At 48.2% G+C, this 24,289-nt stretch overlaps 1 protein-coding gene across 2 annotated transcripts in view; it reads right to left on the bottom strand.

The window, feature by feature from the left end:
- Positions 1–5,993: 5,993 nt before the first annotated feature.
- Positions 5,994–24,289, bottom strand: part of RPH3AL (rabphilin 3A like (without C2 domains)) — a 41,349-nt gene continuing 23,053 nt past the window's right edge. For both annotated transcript variants that reach the window (XM_030472766.1, XM_030472767.1), the window contains exons 6-9: positions 22,882–23,056; positions 16,490–16,603; positions 15,887–16,069; positions 5,994–8,876 (exon numbers count right to left, since the gene is read on the bottom strand). In XM_030472766.1, the coding sequence (XP_030328626.1) occupies positions 8,842–8,876; positions 15,887–16,069; positions 16,490–16,603; positions 22,882–23,056 (507 nt within the window). In that variant the 3' untranslated portion in view covers positions 5,994–8,841. The remainder of the gene's footprint in view (positions 8,877–15,886; positions 16,070–16,489; positions 16,604–22,881; positions 23,057–24,289) is intronic.

Genomic DNA, 24,289 nt, shown 5'->3' with positions numbered 1-24,289 from the left:
GACTTATCTCCAAGCACTGGCCTGCATGATGCAAAGAGCTAAACCCTGAAGTGCCCTTGGGATTAAACATGCCTGAGCTAATCAACAGCAATGAGAGCAGCAAGTCCTGCAGGGAGCTCAGTGGGAAGTTTGCTGAGATGTGGTGAGCTGGAGCAGCCCTCTTTCCCCTTACCTGGTGCCATGTAAATAAAAGCACTGCTCAGACAAAATCATCTGGTATTTTCGGGGTCTGTTCACTCAAACCAACCCATATCCTCTTGGTTTCATGCCACTTCCTGCATCTGAAGAAACTGGAAAGAAAAGAAGCAGCATTAAGAAGCTGCTGCTCCCTTGGGGGAACCAGACCCCCACAGGGATCCTACTCTCAGCCTGGCCATGCCCAGCCAAGCCTTGTCCCACCTGGCAGCCGGATCAGCCGTGTGCTCACAGGGCTGCACAGCATCTCCCAACGAAGAGGGACCAGCCCTGTCCCTGCAGCACAGCAGAGGGAGAGGAAAGTGGCATGTTCATGTGAGGTCACCTCTGCCACTGGCCTCAAAAAGCTTCAAAGCCTGGCATTTAGCATTTCTCTGCTTTAATGACTCAAGTTATTAAATAGGGACATTTTAACTTGTAAAAACCATGTCAAGACCCTTGGCTGGAAGGCAGCTGAGAAGTTCCCAGTGGCTTTGGCACTTTATTTTAAATAGAATGCATTGTCTTTCACCCAAAAGCAGTGGTCAGTTCCCATATCTGGAATCTTCTGGACTCACAAAGCACATGAGAAATAGAAACCAACCTGGCAGAGGGACTCCATCTCAACAGGATGGGTAATACCAGAATCCCTGGCTAACAAAATCCTGCTTGGAAGAAAACATTTGCACATGATTGTGCCATTAGGTGCCAATGCCAACTGCTAATGCTTAATGACTCCATGTCACAAGCAATGAAGGTGGGTGCCCAACACAACGGCAACAGGAGAAGGGAGAGTGCTGGTGCACTGTTGCCAGGGTATGGGCTCAGGCAGGGGCAGAGCACTTACATTATTTATGACCATGTAGATGGGCCCCTGAATGGTGGCTGCTCAAGTGTTTGATCAGCCCAAGGCTGTCAGCATGGCTCACAGCTGGAGACACCAGATAACAGGAGAAAATTAAACCCTTTTTCCTCCCAACCTTGGCCTCTCTAGCGGGCCTTTCTCTCAGAAAAGAGAAGAGAAAGGAGGGAGGAAAAAAAAAGCCCAATAAATTAGGTCTACTGCTGTACAACCTCTAGCCCTACACCTTCAGTAGAGATGTTGGACCTCCAGCAAGGACTATCAGGCAGGGCCTGGAGGTTGTGGAGATGAAAGTTCAGGGATGCAGCCCCTGGCACAGGAAGGGAAAGAGCCCGTGGAGCGAGGCAGCGGTGATTTCCAGCTAGGGAGGAGCAAACACAGCCCAGCTCAGCTCCAACCTTTGCCCTGGTATTCCCAGACAAGCCCCAGGCGGAGTTGATGCAAGGCAGAACTGGGAGAGCAGAGCCAGCGCCCGCAGCAGAGAGCTGTGCCCTCCTGGCTGCAGCCCGGAGGAGCAGGACCAGCCCCATGCACAGCTCTGGCTGTCCTTGCATCGTGGTTTGCAGACCGTGACCAAGGTGGGGCTGAGCTGCCATGGGCATCTCTGCCCCGCTGCAGGGTGTCTGTGCTTCCATGAGCTGCTTCCCCACAGAACAAAACCCTTTTCTCTGCCTTTCCCACACACTGGTGTCTCACCCACCTCTTAAATACATCTGTGGGACTGAGCCCATGCTGCAAAAATGTGATTCCTGTACACTCCCCTCTCCACAGAGGCAATGAAATGGGCTGCATCTGCTTTCTCCCCCTCTTTTCCAGTCCTTTCACCCTCCTTTCCCTATCTTCGAGGAACAGATGCACCCATTCATAGCCATGCAAAAGAAAGTGCGTATTTGCCTTTCCAACTGCAGTGCAGCTGGTAAAGCACAGGAGGGAAAATTATGTTTTGTATGAATACACAAATTATCTGCACTGATCTTATTACACTTGAATAGCAAACCGACAGGAAAAGAAAACATGAAAGAGAAAGACATTGTTTGGGCTGTGCCGATGTAGCTTCATTATTGTTTATCCCCTCCAACCACTCCATCATCCTAATCCCACTGTCTCCCACAGTGACAGGTCAGTAACGGTGATCTCTTACATAGCATGATACTGAGGCTCCCAGAATGAATACAGGCAGGATGCAAACCTGGCGAGGCAATGCCTGGGAGATGGCAGCACCTCTGGATGCCTCGCCTGCAATCCCCAGGGCAGGTCCAGGCCAAGCATCCAGTAACTCACAAACATTATCGTATCGGTGTTAAAAGGATTCATGTTACAGTGGTACCAATTAGCATCAGAGTGCTGGAATACACTGGGGTGATCCAGAAACAAAGGCTCAGTAACTCCCTAAACCAATCCTTGCAGATATTCATCAGACAAATAAATCCCCAAAGCCCACAGCAAAGCTATAGAAGACGGTGCATGCAGGGCAGAAGGCTCCTCCATGCCCTGATGATCATCTTTTACATAGGGCCAACATGTGTGGCTCTGTGCAGGCTCAGCACCTTGCACTGGGGGTCCTGGCTCACTGGGCAGCACTAGAAGCAGTGCAGAGAAGCACGAGTAGCTCACTGCCAACCCCACATGGGGCATCCTTCACATCCAACCCTTGGAGAGGGACTGGGTTTGTATCCTAGCCACGTGGCTGAGTCCTCTGCAGGGAACAGAACTTGTCCTCCGTGCCCAGCCTTCCTCCAACACAGCAGGGAGAAAAGCCCTTCTTTTAAAATTTACACATGGCAAGTGTCCTCTGTGCTCCAAGAGGACAGGAACCAAAAATTGCAATTAAACACATTAACTCCACCACACAATAGCTTTGCAATCCCTTAGCTCTTTGATGCAAAGATGTCCGCGACCGCCAAAGGCTCAGGCAGGACGGTGCGGGCAGCTCCTCCCTTGTGCAGTGGCATCTGAGCAGCGTAGGTGACAACAGCTAATTCCTCATGCTACGCACAACACAGCGACTCCAGCAAGTACAGAAAAACAATCCCAAGGTGGAAATTCAAACAGAACACGAGTCACCTGCTATCAAAACAGGGAAAAATTGGCAAGTTTCCTACTTAGCACTTACTACATCAAGGCTGTTCAATGATGCTAATTAAACAGGTACCTCCCAGACACAGCCAGAAAGATTTACATCCCTAATTTGCATTTCTCGGTTTATCTTTCTGTCCTCCAAGGCACCATTTTAATGGTCACGGTGTGATTGCTTGGAGGAGTTTAATTTTGCATGAGTGTCATTTGAAGATGAAGGTCTGTCCCATCAGTGGCTTGACGATTGCTCACCCAGGGTCCAGATCTTGCCCTCTGCTCTCCCACAGCAGGGCTCAGCTGTTCTCTGAGATTTTCTTGGTCTCTTGAGCTTGGCTTCACTAGTAGACAAATAAATAATGCTGGGCACAGCCACTCTCAGTAACCCAGCTGCTGTCCTCGTCCAGGGGCTGCGTATGTATCAGTCTGGGGACTCTTTTGGGGGTGAATGAACCTCAGAAATACCCAGCACAGAGCCAGCACCAGCAGCTGAGCTGGGGGACACGGTGCAGGGCTGTTACTACAAAGCAGAGCAGCAGTGGAGAGCAAGGGCCAGTCTCAGAAATGTGATCTCTCCACCCAGCTCCCAAATCAAGCCCCAAAAACCAAGCCCAGAATGTGGCTGTTCCAGGGCAGCTCCTGCACAAGTGGTTGCTCCAATGGGATGCGGCAGAGCAGCCAGAGGGGAGGTATATAATTGCAAATAATTAAAAGTGGCCACACCACTGTGATAATTAGTCTGAAAGCAGAAGTCATTCACACTCAGGAGGGGGAAGGTGTCTCTGCCAACGCCCCTTGCCCAGATGGCTCTGATAAGGTGCTGATTAGCAGCAAGTCTCCAGCCCCAGATAATAACTGCTTACAGTGATTAGGCTGCTAAAAGACTTGATGAGAAAAGGGAGGTGGTGGCACCTGTTTGCTACATTTGGTCAACTACAGAGTAACTGCAGAGCATCTAGGAGTAAACAGCTTATAGCTGGGGGCCAAGAGAGGGCTCAGAGCATAACGGTTGCTATAAAACTGATGCAAGTCCACAACAAAAAATACTTTAAAACCACAATCCATCCTTCCTGGCAAAATACAAATACATCATGCCACTCATTCCAGAGAGGGAAAACAAGAGCAATAATCCCTCCAAGATTTTACAAACAGCTTCCAGTGCCAGACAGAAATCAGTGGAAAGAAACACAACGGATGCCTTCAAACAAACCCACAGAACCCCTGTGAAGCATGGAGGTGTGTACAGCACTTCTCCTCCTTGAGGGGATCTAAATTCATCCCTCAAAGGTGCAGCTCCCAGGCACTGATCAGAGGAGCACCTTTGGGTGCTCATGGACATCTTAGGGACTGCGTGGCAGCAAGACACAGGCTACAGCAGCGCATTACACCAGCCATGGAGCTGGGCTGGCTCCTTTCATGTTTTGCTATGAAGATAACGAGAGGAAATATCTGTTCAGGGAGAAAGGTGCAGGGCAGGGGTGTACAAGGATGGCAGGCAGCAAGCATCGTGTTCCTGTCTGCACTGCTATGGAGCTAGACAGAAAAATCCTCATCTTGTGCCTCTCAAGCATCGCAGGCACTTCTAGCGCTACCTGAATACGCTGCTAATAAGAGGCAATGGTCAGGAGGGAATCTGAATGAGCAGCTCAAGATAAGATTTTTCCAAGTTGCTAACCTGTCACCTGCCATCCTGCACCTGCTGAAAGTCTCATTATTTGATTGCAGCACAGGCCTTCCAGAACACTTCCCTGAACTGTCAATCACACCTACCTGTGGAAACAAGGTGTTATGATCGGCAGAGCAGTCTCCATCATGGAGAGGAACAAAGTGATGGGAGTGGTGGCAGGAAGAAATGGGAGAGGTGGGCTGGTGAGACATCGCTGCCACCAGCCCTCTCCCCTGGAAGGAAACATCTTCTGTGAGGGGAAGGGAGGAGAGAAGAGCAACTGCTGCTGAGTTTGATTTTACAGGTGAACTTCAGCCATCTGCAGAGGTTATCTGCCATTTTGTGTCACTGCCCAAGCACTCCAGCTGATAGTCCAGGGCCTTTGCTGTCCGATTCAGTAATGGCCAGAAACACATTGTCTAAACACCAGCTGGTAGCCCATTTGCTTCAGCTATGCTGAACTACTGTGCACGGCTCCCACAAAGGAAGCATCCCCTTTCCCCTCAAACTATGGCTGTAAAAAGCAAACATGGCAACTTGGCAATTCATGGCCAGTGTTTTTTGACTCAGAGAGATCCCACAGTTGACTTTCTCATATACTGGCTGTTGTCATGGCAAGCGGAGGCGGCAAGGAACAATGTAAGAGATGGTTAGTCCTTGACACGCTCCATCCTTGGACTAATGGCAGCTCCCCAGCAAAACAATCCCAACAGCAATTATCGAGGCTCTTTAAAATGGGAAAAGCAAAAACAGATTAAAAAGCCATTTGAAACCTTGAAGCTGAATGCCAAGTGGAAGAGAACGCTGAGCGGGCAGGGCTGCACACACTCGGTGAACAATGCTGAGACACTTTGCTGTAGACAAAGCTAAATGGACCCCAATTGTCAAACCTGAGCAAGGCTGTGGGGACAGCACTTGACAGAATGGCAATCAGCGCTGCTTTATCCTAAGTGGTTACAACATGCAAAACCTTCCACAGAGGGCCTGAGGAGCACTGCTGTCCTCCCCTGCCATTGCCACCACAAGGTACCCAAGAGAGGCAAGAAAAAAGATGACTTTCAAGTGCAGAATTCAATTATGCTTCCAGCCACGTGAATCACCATTCCACTGGCTGGATCATTTTCTTTCTTTGCTGGAGCCAGCCCAAGGATTTAGAGAGTATGTGCAACCTGGGAACAGAAAAAAACTTTTTACTGTTTCAAGAATGGCAAGCAGTTGTTACTGAGCCAAAGCTTTATTGTTTCCAGTACTAATACACTACATAAAAGTTGTAAGGGATGGAGACAAGAACAACAAAGTAATAAAAGAAACACAAATGACAAGAGCAGACTAAGCACTATTCGCTGAGCCCTTCTTGTCCACCTTGAGCCAACTCAAAAGGCTGACAAATGGTACAGGTTTAGGATAATATTCCAATGAAAGCTACAAAACACAACTAAGACAGACGCGACGAAGGGAAAAGCGGTCTTTAATAGAAAATATGAGCTACGGCTGTTCCTCCATCACATTCAGATGTGGCTAGATCACATTCTCCTGGGCTATCTCCTTCCCTCAATCCACAAGAAGTTTTTCCATAGACGACTGAACAGTTCTGGTTTGAACTCAAGTGGGACTACTTCATGGAGGTAAAATATAGAGGTAAGAAGTTTCCAGTCTCACTGGTACAAAAGCAGTCCCAGATTTATCTCTGACACTGTTTATATAAAACCTAGTCTCAGTTAAAACTCAAACCCATGCCTCAAAGCAGCACAGTAAGCCAGCAAGGATTACCAGGTTCCTGTGCAGAGCCGGCAACCCACAGTGTGGTAAACGCTGTGGGAAGTGAGAGTAGGAGTGAAAACACAGCAGACCTGCCTGCACTGCCCAGGAATGAAGCACAAGAAGAGTTAGAAATGACATGCTCTGGTTTAAAAACTCTTTCCAACTCAGTGTAGTTTTTTTATGAGAAAGTAACAGGTTTAAAGAAAATTGAGTCAATTTTTAAGTGTCTTTTTCCTTCTCCTTCTTCTATAGAACTAACTTAGGCTGTCAGGCCAGACTGTCTTGAGGCACTGCAGTAATGACAGTGTAAGCAAGACAGCCTCAGTAGGACTGTCAAAAGCTCCAAGGCAAAACAGGACTTATTTTGCTGGCAAAACACTTCTGAAATTGAAGACCCTACAGCTCGCAGAAGAAACAGTATAACTTCAGCTCTGAAATCATACCAACATTGCAGCAAAAGCTGACTTTTGGATTCACTTTTTCAGAAATAATAATAATTTTGGCATCACCCCTTTCAGAGATGCCACTGGTTGAGTCTCAATGGCCAGGTTTAAACAACACAGACCACAACATAAAGCATCCCTCAGTGGAGTACAACCTCATCCCTTGCTCTCTTCAACACCAACGTTGTGAAGCCTACGTTATGTGGTTTCTCTTTATGCCATCTCAAAAAGCCCACATCATCCAAAGTTTTGTTTTCATTTTTCAAAGGGCAGAAACAGATCACAGAGGAAGAGCTGGAAGGAATTTCCCAGCAACCTGCCACAGCATGGTAACTGGAAAAGCAGTAAGGGAATGCTCCTCTGTTGGACCATGGTCATTTAGAAGGAAAGTCAAGGACTTATTTCCGATCTCCTGTTAGAGTGTTCCAACACCCAATCTCATTTATCTTCATACTGCAGCCATTTGTAAGAGCATACACCACAAAGCACCCAACAGCAAAGGAGAACAAAACAGAAGTAATAACCAGGGGAAAAGGCTGACATTAACAGGCACAAATTGCCTTTAAATCCATGATTTCAGAAGGAACTTTTTGGAATCCTTTGCTTCTTCTGCTAAAGACAGGTCAGATCGAAAGTATTTAATAAAAGCCACAGACTCCTACTTGCTTAATGTGGGTTTTGTTCAGGACTTCAAAGACCTAATTGCTCTAAAGATGTCAGGTAATTTAATTTTTCTCATCTGTCAGGCCTTAGAGGGATATTGTCCATCCTGGAGAATAAGCAGGACCAGGGTACACAGCTTTCTACAGCCTGACTCATGATGACACCATCACAGTCAGCCAGATGCTCAAGACTTGCATTAAAAGGTAAAACAAAGGCTTCTGCTAATGCAAGAGATGACAAGGTGTGCATATGGAAGGAGAATCTGCAGAGCTTAACAAGATAAAGTAATTTGAAAGCTTTTATCCTATTTGGACACACAAAGGCAGCCAGTGGGCCATGGGGTGGTGGGCATTCTCACACCAGGAGATGCAGCACACATGCAATGCCTATGATCCCACTGCCAAAACACCACCACAGGACACACAAGCCAGTGCACAGCCAGGAGGACCAAAAAATTCACAGCAAACTTCGAGTGTTTCTTTACTACCCGAAGTGTCTCCCTGAGCAGACAGCCCTATCACAGAGACCTCAATGGAAGTGAACAGGAGCACGACTTCACCAGCTGATTCAGGATGCCCCCACCAAACTCATACCAGACCAAAACAACAATGACAAGAAACACAAGGGGTAACACCCTGGTCCCAAGGAGCCAAGTGCAAGTCAAAGCCCTGGTCTCTCCCTTGGGGCTCATAGAGGGAAATTCACCCCTGGGCTGAGAAGCAGTAGAAGGGCTGCAGTCTCCTCACACCTCGTTTCAGTGATATAGGGGTGAATTTCCCTTTCTTCTGAAGATTGCAAAGCCAGACTGCAAGGCCAGGAGCTGAACCCAGGGCTGGGCTTGACAAGCCAGGAACAGCAGAGGCAGCACACGTTTCTTCAGCTTCCATGAGCACTTTGTGCATCCCTTCCAACACACACCGGTCTGGACCCCACGGCAGCACAGCACAGCTCCCTTTTCCAAGCAGCACCTCAAAGTGCAAGTCAGTCAGCAGAAGGGGAAACCAGACCAAACCATAAACCAGGTTAGTGAGGCAGGGAGGACAGGCAGGTGCTTCCCCAGGTGCCATTGTGTTGCTAATGCCTGTACAAGAGCATCATGAGGTCACCACTGGCAGTAGTTGTTGTCTGGAGCGAGGTCTACAGGAGTGGGCAAGGGGCAAGCGTTGGATCCAGGCAAAGCAGCTCCATCTTCACCTCCATCAGCGTCGTGTTCTGGTGTGGATGCGCCGTTTGCCTTCAAAATACATAAAGATAGAAGTTTTGTTTGGAAAGCAGTGAAGGGGAGAGGACTTGACAAAGTTATTATTTTACGTTGCTTTTACATGCTCAGTGCCATTTTAAGAGCTTCCTAAAAATAATAATGAAGAGAATGTCTATGCATCATTACTCCACACTCTGTCAGCAGTCAGGGCCCATTAAACTTTATTAAAGAAAAAAAAGACAGGGGAAAGAAATGGGGAAAGGAGGAGAAAGAAGGAATTGTACTGTTAGAACTGGGCCTCTGGTGTATGCTTCCCTCGAAAGGACAAGTCAGACAGAAAGCCAAGCATCAGCTCTCAGAGGTTTCCAAACTAGGTGACAACACCTATATGCCACAGAGCAGGTCCTTTGCATGATCCTCCTGCCCTCCATGTGCCTGGCCATGGACAGGAGCCATGGCAGAATGTAGTCCCTGCCATGGCTGGGGATGGGTGCAGGATAGCAATGATCTGCTGCAGAAGGTACTCTGGCTCATGTCAACTAAACGAACCTGAACTAATCACTTCAGCAGCCCCTGGTGAAACCCAGGTTCTGCTGGGACATGCTGCTTCTAGTGCATGGGGTGAAATGTGGGGCTGGCAATGTGGAGTGCTCTAAGACAGCGATGGGTCAGCACTAACTTCTCTCCACCGTCTCTGAACTGAAGGGGACACAAATTATGTTCACTCCCAGAGAACGGACAGGGGATTTTTCCAATTACTGCATTCATGTGAAATGTTTAAGGCATAGGGAGTCCTGCAAATTCCTCCCACTGGCTACTGGCTGATGTCCCAGTTGAAAGATAACCTCCTGAGCCATAAAATCTCTCAAAGTGTTTACAAAGAATCCAAAATTCAGACTTTTAACTTCCATTTGATTCTATAATACTGACTTCCCATGCTCTTTCCTTTATGCTTTGTTTTGACAGATGACATCAACTATTGCCCTCAGTGCTTTGTTCAAAATGCTGAATAGAAAGCTGGAAAGCATGAGTAGTAAACGTGCTGCAAAGGGTAGAGAATAAGTCTAAGGACGTGGGGGCAGGAGGCCAGACAGGCTGGTTGATCAAAGACCAAAGCACAGACCTCTGCAATGTGAAAGAAGGCACAAAAATAGGATTTTCATCTTCAGCAGACTTGTTTCCAGATATATTGAGTGAAAGTGGCAAGAGAATGAGTCTTTGTCATTTCTCTATTTTCAAGGGAAAAGTCTTCAATTTAAAACTCCATAAAGAATTACAGAAATAGTGAAAGAAATTTATTTTTAGGTACTCGAGCCTTTTTTCACTTAAATTCAAGGCTGACTTAAAAGAGCTGAAAATGTTTTGGTTCTACCATTTTTTGAGGACGAAAATGTTTTAATTCCTTAAAACATGGAAGGGGCATATGCTTATTTTGAGGTTCATATTTACAAATGCATTGTGTCTAGAACGCAAACCTTAAATCACTTCCTAATGCTGTCACTACCTGAAGTCATGTTTTATTTATAAATACAGCAGGACCATTCGGTGCTCTGCAGTACCAATACGAGGAGGCAGAGACAGCTCAAAGCTTCTGAGCCATGAAGGCACAATTCAATTTTTTAACTTTGTGGAAGAGGGACAACTCATCCTCCTTGGCAGCAGGAAAACTCAATCCTGTGTCAGCAAGCTTTGAGCAAAGGGAGGGGGGCAAACAGCAGTGCCCAAAGATTGATGAGGCAGCCAGTGCAGAGGCTTGGAGGGAGAGGGTGGCTGTGGGTGAGGGTCTCTCCTCCACATCTGACCCCCCTTCCCTCCTAACCTGTGCCCTCAGTGCAGGCAGAGGCTGAAGGCAGAGGGAGGAAGAGCAGGAGTTGTAAGCACAGCTCTCTTGCATGGTTACCCACCTATTCCACCCTGGTGCAAAGCCAGCCCTACGCTGTTTGGCTGTAGCTCACATGGAGGAGGGAGCGAGCAGTGTGAAAACATTTAAGCAACTTTCTCACCAAGTGCAGGAAAACAAAAGTCAACTCCCCAAAGACTGCCTTGAAGAAAGTCATTAAAGAAATTACTATCCCATTCGGAGCCTAATTACTGTTAGGACAATTTTTTTCCTACATGCAATGGAGTAGTTAGACCCACTGAAGCAAAATGTTACCTCCTCATCATTCCTGAGGGAGCAAACAGACATTCGAGAAGCAGAACGGAAGAAAAAAAAGAAGTTCATGCTTTAACTTCAAAGATGCCCTGAGAATATCCTGCCACTAAAATAATGCAGAATGGCTCTGCCTGTCATGTATTAATGGCTTGCATATTTATGAGCAAAAGTTGATGCATATCCCAGCCGGGTAGGCACTGAGCCACAGAGCTAGTGACACCACCTCATTTCTAAATCCAGTCAATTTGTGAAAGACGGGGCATAAATCTCCCCAAATTAAGAGAGATTGAAGCAGCATTTCCTGCCCATCTCTCTCAGCTTCAGGCGCTTTTCTCATCTTTGCTCAGCCTCTTCCAGCAAGCAGCCCAAGGGAGGCATCCAGAAGCTGCAGGTTTAGCATCCTGAGAAAAGAGGCCAGGCTGGACCTGCTGACCACTTTGGCGGTCCTTCCAGCTGGTCTCATGCTGTGATTGCAAGCCATGATGTTTCTCATAACCCACCAGGCACTGCCATCACCCTCTCAGCTCCCAGACCCAACACCACCACTGTTTAACATGGCTCTGTTTAACTGCCAGCTGCTGTACCACTCTTTAAGTATTAATGATTTAGACAACACACTGGCAAACAAGCAGAGATGGGGAGACTGTGATCTGTGCTCAGAGTATGCTTCTCATTAATTAGCTTATCTTGTGGCTCTTCTCAAACCTCCTCTTTGAAGCGCAAATCAGAGCCTTCTCCAGCCCCATAGCCCATGCCAAGCTCATTCACTGTTCCCTACCAGCAAGCTGTTCAGGTGACCCACAGAATACCAAACAGGATAGGACTGACCTGCTCCTGAGACAAGAGAAGACACTGAGGACCCCATTAACTGGACTCACTGAAGTTGAACTTGCTACTGATCTGAGGAGAGGTGCCTTTTTCTGTTCTGTTTATGCCCTGCAGCAGCCAGGTCTAAGCTCAAAGATGTTATTGCCAGTAAAAGCTCTCCCTGGGCAAATGAAAACCACTATAAGATATTGACGATTTCTTTAATTGTTTAATATTCCCTTTCTTTATTAAAAATATCATAATTAGCAATAGTGAGGATTTTGCTCTTTTTTCAGCTGAGGCATCTCTTTACACATCAGCTGTACAGCCAGAACAAGGTGAGTCACCTCCCTAGCTGGGGGTAAGGGGAAAAAGGAAGATTGTGCTTCTTCCCTGCGTGCAAATTTCATTCTCTTTACAATAAAACATTCTGCAGGAAAACCAGCACATGACCCTCCTCTTAACAGCTACCATGTCAGAGCAGGCACCTCCAAGAACTGGAACTTCAGAAAACAATGCTTTTGAAAGGCTTTGAAGGCAGGCAGTAGGAAAAAGAAAAACAATTGGCAGCCTCTCAACTCACCACTCTCTTCTGAAACTTTGGCTCATGGGCTGAGGTTGCCTAAATCCCAATGCAGCTCTGACAATGAGTCATTTTATGACAAACCCCAGGCTTCATTATCTGCCTCACCAAACCCCAGCCGGAGCAACACACTGGAAACCTACAAACTTCTTAATAGCTCCTTGTTTCCCCTTGGCCACACGACCATGCTGTCGTCTTGGCCTTCAGGCTTAAAGAACTAAGGACTATGACAGCAGCTGCATTTGCAGTACCACTCTCTAATTCCCTGTTCTGGCTGTGGGCTGGGATTTAAGAATGCTAAAGTGTTCTGCAAAGTCACACTTGAGAGCAGAATTAGAGCATAGGTGAGAATAAGAAGTGAAAAGAAAGTCACCGGTAGAACACCACCGGAGGTGCTAACATGAAGCAAAAATTGCTCCTAACACAGTGTTATAAAGTTACAGAGCCTTTCAGAAAAGTTATAACAAAAACCTCCTTTTAACATCCCCATTCTGCAGGTGTGGATCAGCACTTTAAGTAAGAAAGCATCTTTGTCCCTTGCTCTGCTTTTGGGTCAGAGCAGAGCACAGGCAGGAAGATGTCCAACAGGCAGGGAGATGTGCAGTGAAGATGCCAGTCCTGGCATACAGCACACTTCACCTCCACAGCTCTTTAAAGATGAACAGCAGGAGCCTCTGCTTTTTGGCAACCAGTGGCATCCAGAGGGACCCATCATGAAAAGCCTCTCACAGACACATGAAACTCTAATCTAAAGATGGGGAGAGGCACTGCCACCAGCCCCGAGGCTCTCAGCATTTGCACACGTCAGACCTCCAGCATTCCAGAGCACAGAAACCCCTCTGCAGAGCAGGACACTTCCTAGGGCACTTACAGCACTGGTTTTGCTCTTCTCTTTGTTTTCAGCTCTTGCCAGGCCTCTGGCAAAGCATGGGGGCATTCAGTACTGCAGCCTCCTGGATGCTTGATCTGCTCAAACCACCTGCTACAGAGTTCCACAGAACATGAGGCCACACAACTCGTATCACTGCATAATGCTCATTACTAGATTCAATATGCAATGGATCATGATTGTCAATAGTTTGCTGCATAGATCACATCGTGGCAGCACCTCTCCAGCTGGGCACATTAAGTGCTCTCAGAGTAAACAAATGCTGACCATGCTTGCCCCTGCTGCTCACTCACTGCATGGAGGCAATGCCACATCCCGAACACATCAGAAGGAAAACAAACTCACTTTCCCTCTCTCCGCCCCACCTTGAGTGCCGAAGATGACCCATACTGTGGGACAGAGCATGCAGCCACGGCAAACATAACACGGGCACAGGTTCCCGCTTCACCTCCTTGCAGAGACCTTTGGTAGAGTCTCTTCGGCTGCCCTCACCAGCACCCATGTTGCTGTACACAGGACATGCTCAAAGACAGGCCACTCTGTAGCCCATCCTACCACCTCCTGGGGTCACAGAGCCACAGTCGTAGTGCCTGTGCCTTGCCTAACTCCCTGCAAGCTCCCTGGCCCAGGAGGATGCTTGGCTAGTGGCTGGTTCCTGATGTGACACGACATAGAGAACCCTGCCCATTGCCACCCTCCATCAGCTCCCAGGCCTGTGCCTGCTGACTGCCACCACCACCAGCTCCATTCCCTCTCCAGCACATGTCAGCAGAATTACTCGCTGCAGTTTCCCTGCCTCCTTCCCCTGGCTCTGGGGCCACGGAGCCCTCCTACCAAGGCACTCCTTGCTGTAAGCACCATCTCTGAAGAAAGCAGCCCCTTCTGCAGGAAGACTGAGAAATAAATGACTGCAGACATAATGAAGACCTTTACAGATACTCTTTAGTCAGCCAACCTCGCTTAACCTTTTCCTTAGCAAGATCTTCTCCTACATCTCAGGGACTATTATAACTGGGCTCATGAGATTGCTATAGTTTTCATTTTTTAAATCTACGTTCTGTCATTTTTAGCTGCCTGTCATTTTTAGGTCTCCCTTGCCTAGCAAGGAGAGATCCCACTGGAAAGCACTGACCCTTTCTGCCAAACTTTTGGCAAGGTTTTGCTACAGTTTTTGCCAAACTTGCTACAAGGTTTTTAGCAGCAAAAAGGCATTTTTTTTGCCTCTAGAGATATTGTTTGCATTGTCATAGCCAGGCAGCAGTTAGTTCCAACAGCTGGCAGGAAAGCTCCAAAGTGCTAAGTGCTGTACGTACACATGGTTCAGAGGTGTGCATCCATCCAGACTTCAGCATGGACATGAAGCACCAGCAGAAAAAGCACGCAAGGGGTCATAGAATCCTAGAATGGTTTGGGTTGGAAGGGACCTTAAAGTTCATCCAGTTCCAATCCCCTGCCACAATCAGGGACACCTTCCACTAGAGCAGGTTGCTCCAAGCTCTGTCCAGCTTGGCCTTGAACACTGCCAGGGATGGGGCAGCCACAGCTTCTCTGGTCACACCTGCTATCCACAACCACTCACTTCAATCCTGCAGGACAACCCGCGGCTCTGCAGCCGCCAGAGCCAACACACAACAATTGGATGTCCCTAACACCACAGCCAACAGGGGCTTAAAATAAAGCACCCCATCCAGGACAGTACTATAATCCAGTGAGATGACAAAGCAGAAGTATCACTCATCTGATTTGCTTTGCAAAACCAAGAATTAAAGAAAACTGCAAATGCCTGAAACTTTGGGGAGGGAGGGAGGGAAGAGCAGAGAAACAATTCTGTGCTGGCTATTTCTAGCGGGAAGCGTGGGGAGGGGGGACGATGACTCCATGTTGCACTAGAGGATAAACCTGTTCCCTCTAATCCAATTTAAGCCTCAACATGCACAGCACAAAACAGGCTCAGGAACAAAAGGAGCGGCAGCTCACAGGGCAGCAGGAACGCTCTGGAGAGAGCGGCACTAAACGATAACTTAAGGGGTTATTGACTAGATTAGTGGGAGCTGCAGAGAGAACACATTTGCATCTCTTTCAGCTGCTCCAGATCAGATGTGATAGCAGCCTCTGCTCTCACAGTCTCTTAATTGTTCCAAGGTTGTTGAGGGGGGGAAAAGTGTTTTTTTTCTTGCACTGCAGAGTTCTGGGAAGAGCCATTCTTGGCTTTAAGAGCCATCTAACATAAGGAAAATTTTTATCCAGCCTCATAAAGCTGTTGGGCTTCTGCTTCGCTTCAGTAAATGCTCAATCAGTTCTGCTGCCTCTGCAGGGCAGACAGAAGCTCGGGGCCTTGGCTGGGACAAAGACTCAGTCTACCACTGCTCTTGGAGGTGGGTGTAGGCAGCTCCCACCTCAGACGATTACTCATGTTGCAGAATAATTCTGCACTCAGGGGAGAGGGAAGGAGTGAGCTGTAATGTTGTGACAGCATCTGCCATGAGAAAAACAGCAGGGAAAGGTGATCCCGGGCTGCAGCTTTGCCAGGTGTGCAGCTGAGAAAGCTGTGCTTTGAAGCAAGTCAGCTCCCAAAGCATGGATCTGCCCAGAGAGGAGGTTCAGCTTACCAGGGACTCTGCTGCTGGCATCACCGTCGCGCCCGTCGGCCGGCTGGTCGCTGTGGCAGCTCTCCGTGGCACTGGGGTCAGCCCCTTGCTCGCTGCCCAGGCTGCTGCGGCTTCCCGAGAGGCTTGGGGAGTGGGTGCTCCCCAGCACTCTGCCCCTGGCCTGGCTGGGCTCCCTGATGGGTGCTGCAGGGACACAACAGAGAGATGCTGCTGGGGGATGGAGAAGTGGGTGCTCCTAAGAGCCTCCCCACTCCCAGCCAGACACCCTCAGGAACAGGATCAATACCCAGTTCTTGTGCTCTACTTCTAAAACAGCAGTAGTGATCCCACCACTAGAGAGTCAGGAGTGATCCGGAGCAGCTCCCAACTGCAAGGGCAGTCCCTGAAAGGCTGCAGGCAGTGGAGCAACCCACTAGCTGTTTGACCTATTGATGCTATTCCAGGGAGAAAGGATCAGATCATCACCTGGCACAGCTACAGCCAGTGGGCCACACCAGTGTAGGGCAGGCAAGTGGCTGAGCCAAAACCCACAGTGCTAAGAGCCAAATATTTAAGCACTTCACACTTCCCACCCTATAGCCACAAGGAAGAGCAACTCCTCACCTAGTCCTGCTTGGTGCTTTCTGCCTTGTGAGCCTTTTGACCCTGCAGGTGAGGGCTTATCATCCAGGCTGGAGGAACTGAACTCTGAGTCGCTCTCACTGTCACTAGAAACCACTGCAGAGAAGATCAGGGGGAGGAGAGGAGAGAGACAGTTATTCACAATGCTCGTAACACATAGCAAAGAGGGTACCAGATGGATCCAAATAAAACATGAACAAATGCTGACGTGCTGATCACGTTCTCCCTCTCCAAAAGGAGCCCTACCTGCAGTTCCCCCACAGCTGTTCACTCTTCCTCTCAAACATGATGTGCTTTTACTTTTTACAGCTGATTTATAACTCTGCTGCATACACTCCAGTAGTGCCAGCACCTGAAGCAGATGCACACACTACCAGTGCTGCTCTGCTAAACCTGACTAGGGCCATGGGAATCACACTGCTTCTGTGCTGTGCTTTGCCGCCCAAAGCTCCCTGCTGCAAAGCCAAGAGCCCTGCAGCATGGCTGGTCTGGGAGCTGGGCTCTGCTCCCACTGATCCCCATGCCAGCATGCCAGCAAGCACTCCTCCTCCTGATGTTTGCCATCTGCTACAACATGCTAAGGGCTGGCTACAAGGCTGGGTCCTGCTCAGCTGCAGGTGGAGAGGTCCTGGCTGCACCGTAAAAGCATCTACAATTGAGTAATGGAGGGAGAGGGGCTGGCTTCCTCCGAGCTGCATTTCAGGTGCTTCAAGGCTTTTGTGGAGGCTCCAGGATCTATGAGGAAAACACCAGATAAAACTGAGTACCTCAAATAAAAAAATCCTGCAGTGATTACATGAAGAACCAGTGTTATTAGCTCATCGTCCATTCAGCACTCATCCCTGTCAGCACACTGCCCAGAACTGTATTACTCCTATACTCTCAAGGCTTGAAAGGCAAGGGGCCCTCCTCTTCCTCAAGGAGATTGTTCCTCATTTCAAGACGACATTTTTATTTCTCCTGGCCATAAGCCTGCTGCTTTCCACACTCCATAGTTTCCACAAGAGCTGAAAGAGCCTCATTTTGCCAGACAAAACTTCCCAGATTGGCAAGTTATTTCCACTTTTCCATGCAATTATGCAAGCACCTCTCCAGCATATATCTGTGTAACAGATAACTCAACTGCCAACTGCTCTGGGTTGAGAAAGGTGTTTTTCCAGCTCCTGGGTTTTTATAATGGCCTGATCTCAGAACAGAAATAATGGGGCTGAGGAGGAAGGCAATGAGAAAACAACCGTTCTTTGTTGGAGGGATTGCACCTACAGCATTTCTCTGACCAAGGCAGATACCAGCTCTCCTGGCAGCTCAGAAGCCATTTCAAACAATGGGCCACAATTCATAATAGAAAGTACAATATTGGCTCATGTGGGATACAGGGTAGGCAACACTGCAACCTACAGCCTCTACTGTAGAAGAAGGAAGCCCCAACTATTTCTTCATATTCATCAGTATATATATGTATGCTCACATTCACATGAGAAGTGAGTTCCCTGTTTTGGTACTGAACAAACCACTTTGCCCCCACGCCATGTAACCAACCTGACAGTGCTGCCAGGTGCAGGAGGGACGTGGGTGCAGTGGTATAGCTTGACAAGCACGGGGTAGCGAAGACAGTTGTCAGTTCATCTCTGTACCAGCCCTAAAATTCACTACACGCAGTTCACAGAGCTACAAATCCTTTAACTCTGCTCAGGGCAGGAGGATGGGTATCCCTCCCCTTGCACAGGCAAACACAAGCTGTCGAACATTTCTGGCAAGGACCTCTGCAGATGCGCCTGTATTCAGGCAGTGATCTGTACTACACAAAATATTTTATAAAAAAAAAATAAAAAAATTAATACCTAAAATAGCACTTTGCTGGAGTTAACGTCTCTGAGGATATTAAAGCTGGCTGCCAGAGTTATTGCAAAGTGTTATTGAAGTTGCTGTGGCGGGCAGCTCCCCACGCACACCATGCTGCTGGGAAGCTGCTTTGCTGCCTGCACAGCCTTCCGAGGGAATCAGCTCCTCCTGTACCCGCAGCCTTCCCCTCCTGGCACCATCAGGAATGGGACCTCTTACCTGCAGGGAAAGGGACTGTGCTGCTGAGCCAGGCACAGGGCAAAGTCCCGGTACAAGCAGGGGGGCTTCACTTCTTGCTAAGCACCCTCAAAGGAAACGTTTGGCTTTGGGTTTTGCCGTCTTAAAGACAGGTTCACCACTTCCCCAAAGCTCCCTGGGAGAGGTGGGGAATTATATATAAATATATAAAAATATATATATATAAATGCTATACATAAAAAATATATATAATACAAACCAGACATACCAGAATGTATATTTTTGCTATAAAATCCAAGTCTCAGCTGTGAGAATCATTCTGACCATTCCACTGCCCAATTCCCTCAGAAAATGTACTCCTGTCGTGCTTGGTCATGATCTTTTTCTGGCCTCCTGGATTCTTAAAATCCACCCCTTTAGAACAGCTTCTTCCTCCATGAATCCTTTAAAAATTCTGTAAATCAGGATTTATTTGGTGAAGGCCCCAGTGAATCAGTGGAGGTGACTTTAGCTGCCTTCCTTTCTGCCGTTCAGCAGGTCAGAGAGGACCAGCACAAGAGGAAGAAAATATTAATGACACAAAGGCACTTGCACCACAGGAGCAGCCCTGTCTGCTCTCATTTCCTCTACTGCCAATAAGAGTGTATTTTACCCACTGTACCAATAATTCCCTTTAAGGTAATTTTTCTCCCAAAGCTCCCAGACCTTCTGCTGGCACTTTCCAGAGCCCAGAAGTCATAAATCTGGTGTTCCAGCAGTTGCTGATATATCAATAAGAGTCGTTGGACAGCTGTACTTTGAGAGAACATAACAGATTTATCCCTCAATATCCAGCTGACTGAAAAAAAGCTCATAAAAAAAAAAAAATATGCAGAGATAAAACTTGCAAGAAAAGCAGTATTCCCACAGGGAATGGGTCACTTATCAAGAGCCTGAATCCCTCTGGCAGCAGCCAGATGACTGGGAGATGAACAGTTTTGTTACAAACCAAGTGTCTCACTGAGTGCAGCTCCTACACTAGATCATGACCAGCGTGGACCACAGTTGCAGGGACATCTCCAAGCAGGAGGAGGGGACTGGACTCAACTGCTCTCCCTTTTAGAAGCAGCGCACTTGTAAAGAAGTTGGATGATCCCCTCAATGGCCTGCAAAGCACTTGATGTAGCCCAGCATGCTCCTCTCTGCTCCATCACTCAGGATTTAACCTCCAGCACACAGAAGCCGGACAAACCCACTACATCCCCCTGCCCAACTGCTGCTCCTCTACCTCTGATAGCGATAGCGCCGAGCCCAGCACATCACATTGCTTGGCAACAGGACTAGAGCACATTGCAACAGGAGAAACCACCGGAGACCGAGCAGAGCAGCAGGCAGCCCTCATGCCAAACGGTGCAAGAACTCAGGGATCACACTTCTCTTTTTTCCACCGAGATGCTTTACATTTTTTTCTGCAGAACTCAGAGTTCGGAAGAAGGAAAGCCCTGCTGCTTATTGCTCCCCACCCCCTGACGGCCACATCCTGCCTGACCCAGTGCAGAAACCCACCCACATTCCACCACATGGAGCAGAGCTGTTCTCCAGCACAAGAAATATTACTGCTATTCTCCCCATGACAATACATTTGTGCCTTAACTAATAGCAGGGTTCCCATGGCAACTGCTTGTTTATTACTGAAAAACTAAAGGCAACGGCAAATCCCAGTATCAGCGAGCGCCAGAGGAATAATGGGTGTGTAAAAATAAAACTTCTTCCTGGTGGGTTTGCCTTTTCTTCCAAGAGGCACGTTCCTGCAGTTCCTCAGTCCCGCTGCCTTCCCACCCTCCTGTGGCAGGAGCAGCTGGTACTCAGAGCCTGGCACTGATCCCTTCCCTTTGAGGGGGAAAAAGGGACACTTGAGGTTTGTCCCATCCCCGCTGAAAGGCAGCTCCTGGCACGGAGGATGTCAAAAGGACACCCTTCTCTCCCAGGCATTCGAGAGGCTGTGCCGGGACATGGCTGTGCCTGTGCTGGTCCCACCTGACTTGAATCCCTTAAGAGCTGAGAGATGGCTCCTTCAGCACCTCAGGAGGCGAGCGGTGGAGTCAGACACGGCTGGCCAAGATAACGGAACCCCCACCGAGAGCAGCCTGTCAGAGGCAGGCATGTGAAATGCCAGAGCTCGTTCCTGAGAACATCCTGCCAAACAAGCAACGGGGCTTCACTCAGTGCCGAAAGGACGTGTTCAGATGAGGGTGTACAAGGTGTGAGCAGACAGATGCTATCAGCCAGGCAGAGGTAAGGCAGGCTGTCTTGTCAGCCACGGCCTCACAAAGCTCAGCCCAGGCCTAGTCACAGATTCACGCTGGCAATATCACAGCTGTATCATCTCCACAGGGGAAGGCAGATGCTCTGCACACTGCAGAAGTTTTGGGTGACAAAAAACAGAAGTCCCAGCACTGGCAGGTGAAACACACTTAAACAGAGGGATGAGCTGTACAATCTCCCAGCTTCAGAAATGAATTACAGCCCTAAGTGCCCACTGAAAGCTGTCCAGAGGACAGGTAGCCTAACAGAGAAGGGCAATAAGGAAAGAAAGCACCAGAAAATAAAACTGTAAATTAGTATTATCCAACCCATAAAACAGCAGCCAGCCAAATATCAGAGAACAGGGAGAAAGGCAGCTCACCACCCACATCCAAGCTTACCAAAGGCCACTTTGCTGTCCTCCACCTGCTCCTTTTCTGCTCCTGCCAGTATTTAGGGGGAGGCCTTCTCCCAAAACACAGCTCAGCTAAAAAGCTGAACTAAAAAGCAGGCCAGGTATGGGCTCAACATCTTGGACTCATAGTGTTTTGTGTATCATGTGAGCAGAAAACACCTCATTAATCAGCTCATTTGCTAAGACAACTCTCTTTTTCCAAACATCTCCTAGAGGGAAGCACAACAATCTATTGTCGATCTAATTTGTCTTTAATTACAAAAGTTACAGTGAGGCTGGGAGTGCTTTCCTCACTGGGGCCTAAAGAGAAGGTTTGTAAACCCAAGCCTCCTTTATTAACAGGTTATTTTCTCCCTACACTACTGGTAATGTTGACGTAGAAGAATGTATGCTGCTGGTACGCTGAAGAGGTCTTCTCCAATTGAAGGGATCTAATAGCAAAAGACAGAAGGAGAGAGAAGCCAGACAACTGTGCTAACCCACACCAAAAAGAAATGAAGAGAAATCAAAGCAGACTGGCAGCAGCTTTAATTCTGCAGTATCCATCACCGTTGTGCTAATGACCCTGAGTGCTCAGATCCTCAATGTCAAGCTGCTGTTCCCCCCAGTTGGCTCTAGGCACAGCACTGGAGCAGGCATACAGCAATGACAGGGTGGGCAGGTGGAAGAAAGGGGGAAAAGAGCCTTACGAGGCAGTGCTGTGAATGGGATCTGACGCAGCAGCAATCCAAGATGCCACATGTGACACTACAGTCTACTTCAATCAAGGTCTACCTCAAAGAACAGGGATGTGAGTGCTGAAGCTAATAAATGTTCAGGCTTGTCAGTGCTCTGGCCCCAGCCCTGCGCAGGGCTAAGTTAATCAACAGCTTCTCTGAGACACATTTAAAGAACAACTCAGCCTTGAGCTCCCCATGCTGCAAACCTCAGCAGGCCTGGGGAAGGGGTTTCACCCTTTGCCAGTCTCACCTGCTCAGGGGGGTCAGGCACAAAAGGACACAGACAGCATCAGCTCACTCCTACCCACTGGTGTGGAACAGTATCTCTGTCCACTTGCTCCAGGCCTCAGGAAGACTACAGGGAGATGCTGGCAGTGTAATTTCTAAATTACAAAGCTCAAAGTGACCTGAGGTTTCTGCCCAGTGGTGCTCTTTAGAGCAGCAGAAGCAAGGAGCAAGCAGCCCCAAGGACAGAGAGAATGAGACCAGCCTTTTGTCAGACTTGGCTGCACAATGATGTCCATCAGTGGCATCATGCTATTTATTTTGGCAGGAGCAGCTCTTTGGGCTGCAACTGCAGACAGGTACCTGCTTCACAGCTTGTCCATCCCTTAGCAGTCCCAGCAAAACAGTGAGGGCTGCAAGGAACAGAGGAATGCAAGGGTGGACTGAAGGACAGAGAGTCCAGGAGGACTGGGGTTAGTCTGGCCACCAATGTGTACTTAAATAACAGTGAAACCTGAAAAACACACCACAGCATAAAAACCCCAACACCACTCACACAGGAAACAGACCACATCTCATGGGCTATCCCTTACCTCCAGCATAGCCTTCCCTATTAGCTGAATCCTGCTAGCCACAGTAGAAGCCAGGTCTTTCTCCCCACCTGCTTCCTGGGCATGAAGCAGACAACCAACCTTTTCCCCTGGCCCAGGTGAAGGATCGACTGGTCCCAATGCTCTCTGCCTCCGGCATGGCTGGCTCGCTTTGCCAAGGCTGCGAGTGCAGCTCACTGGATTTGCTGCTGCTCTTCAAAGGCGTGATGTACTTGGGAAGCCCTTTGTAGAACCACGCACCAGACCTCTTCCAAACCTGGTAGAGACAGAGACACAACACCTTAAGCCTGGGTTTTTACAGCAAGAAAGCACAGCCTTCCCACCAAATTCAGCCCAGCCAATCCCACTGAGCTAGCTAGACCTCAAGGTAATCATGCAAACTGTGGAGCTTCTTACATTCTCTAGGTCAAGACTACATGTTTCTCTGATGTCCTGCTTGAGTCAAACACATGTTCCCATGCTTTCTACAAGGATATCAGGATGAAGTTCCCTGGCCTGCACTAAGCAGCAGGGAGTTCAGATTCTGTAGCTGTTACTTTCCTATTGGGAATGCAGAAAAAGTAAAGCTTCTTGGAGAAAGCAGGCATGTGCCACGGGTGTCAATGGCCCCCAAGCACATGCTCTGCTTAGAGAAAAACAAGTCTTGCACTGGTTGGAGAAGCAGCAAGTCCTGACAAGTCTCTCCTCTTGGGCCAGGTCCCTCTTTACTTCCGAGAGAGACAAAGACCAGCAGGAGCTGAGGGACACAAGCCGCAATGCCAGAACCGCAGAAACACTGCCTTGTGCAGTACCAAATGACACAACCTTGGTGTTCATTTCACGGAGCAATTCAGGCCAAGCCAGACCATTTAATGAGTGGGCTTGAAAACCCCAGAACAAGAAAAACACCACCTAAATAACCTGAACCTTCAGCAGGAAACGGACTGAGAGCACTAAACTGTAATATCTCCTGCAAGAACGCCTTCTACTCTCCAATTTAGTTTTAATGCTGCTTATGATGAAGGAGCTCTATTAAGTATATTTAATATAAAGCCTGCTGTGAGCCAGAGGAAGGGAAAAGGATGGCAGCTCAGACAAGGAGAAATGGCCTCTAAAACCTAATTCTTTTGTGCCTTCCAGCAGTCTAATAATGAGCTAATGAGACAACCAGGGCAAAAGTTAATATAGTAAAAATATAATATTCCATTTCGTGCAGGGGGGTAGAAACCTTGCACTTCTGTTCAGAGTGAAGATCATCAGTGTTTCTGTCCCAAGTTTTCAAAGCATCTTGCATATGGTATCAACATGATGCACTGGGTGCAAATGCAGATGTCCTTAATTACAGCAATATGTTTGCAATTTGCATTTAGGGCTTAATCAAAGCAGAGGGCAGAGATAACACCTGGCACTCATGAGAAGTTCTTCTCATGCAGGCACAAAAAGCAGGACACCACTATCACGATTTCACTGATGGGAGGAGATTGCTCAGCAGGTTGTCCAGTTCCTAGTC

The sequence above is a fragment of the Strigops habroptila genome (assembly GCF_004027225.2).
Source record: "Strigops habroptila isolate Jane chromosome 13 unlocalized genomic scaffold, bStrHab1.2.pri S16, whole genome shotgun sequence".
In the NCBI taxonomy this organism is placed as follows: Eukaryota; Metazoa; Chordata; class Aves; order Psittaciformes; family Psittacidae; genus Strigops; species Strigops habroptila.
This window is presented reverse-complemented; position numbering and strand designations above follow the sequence as displayed.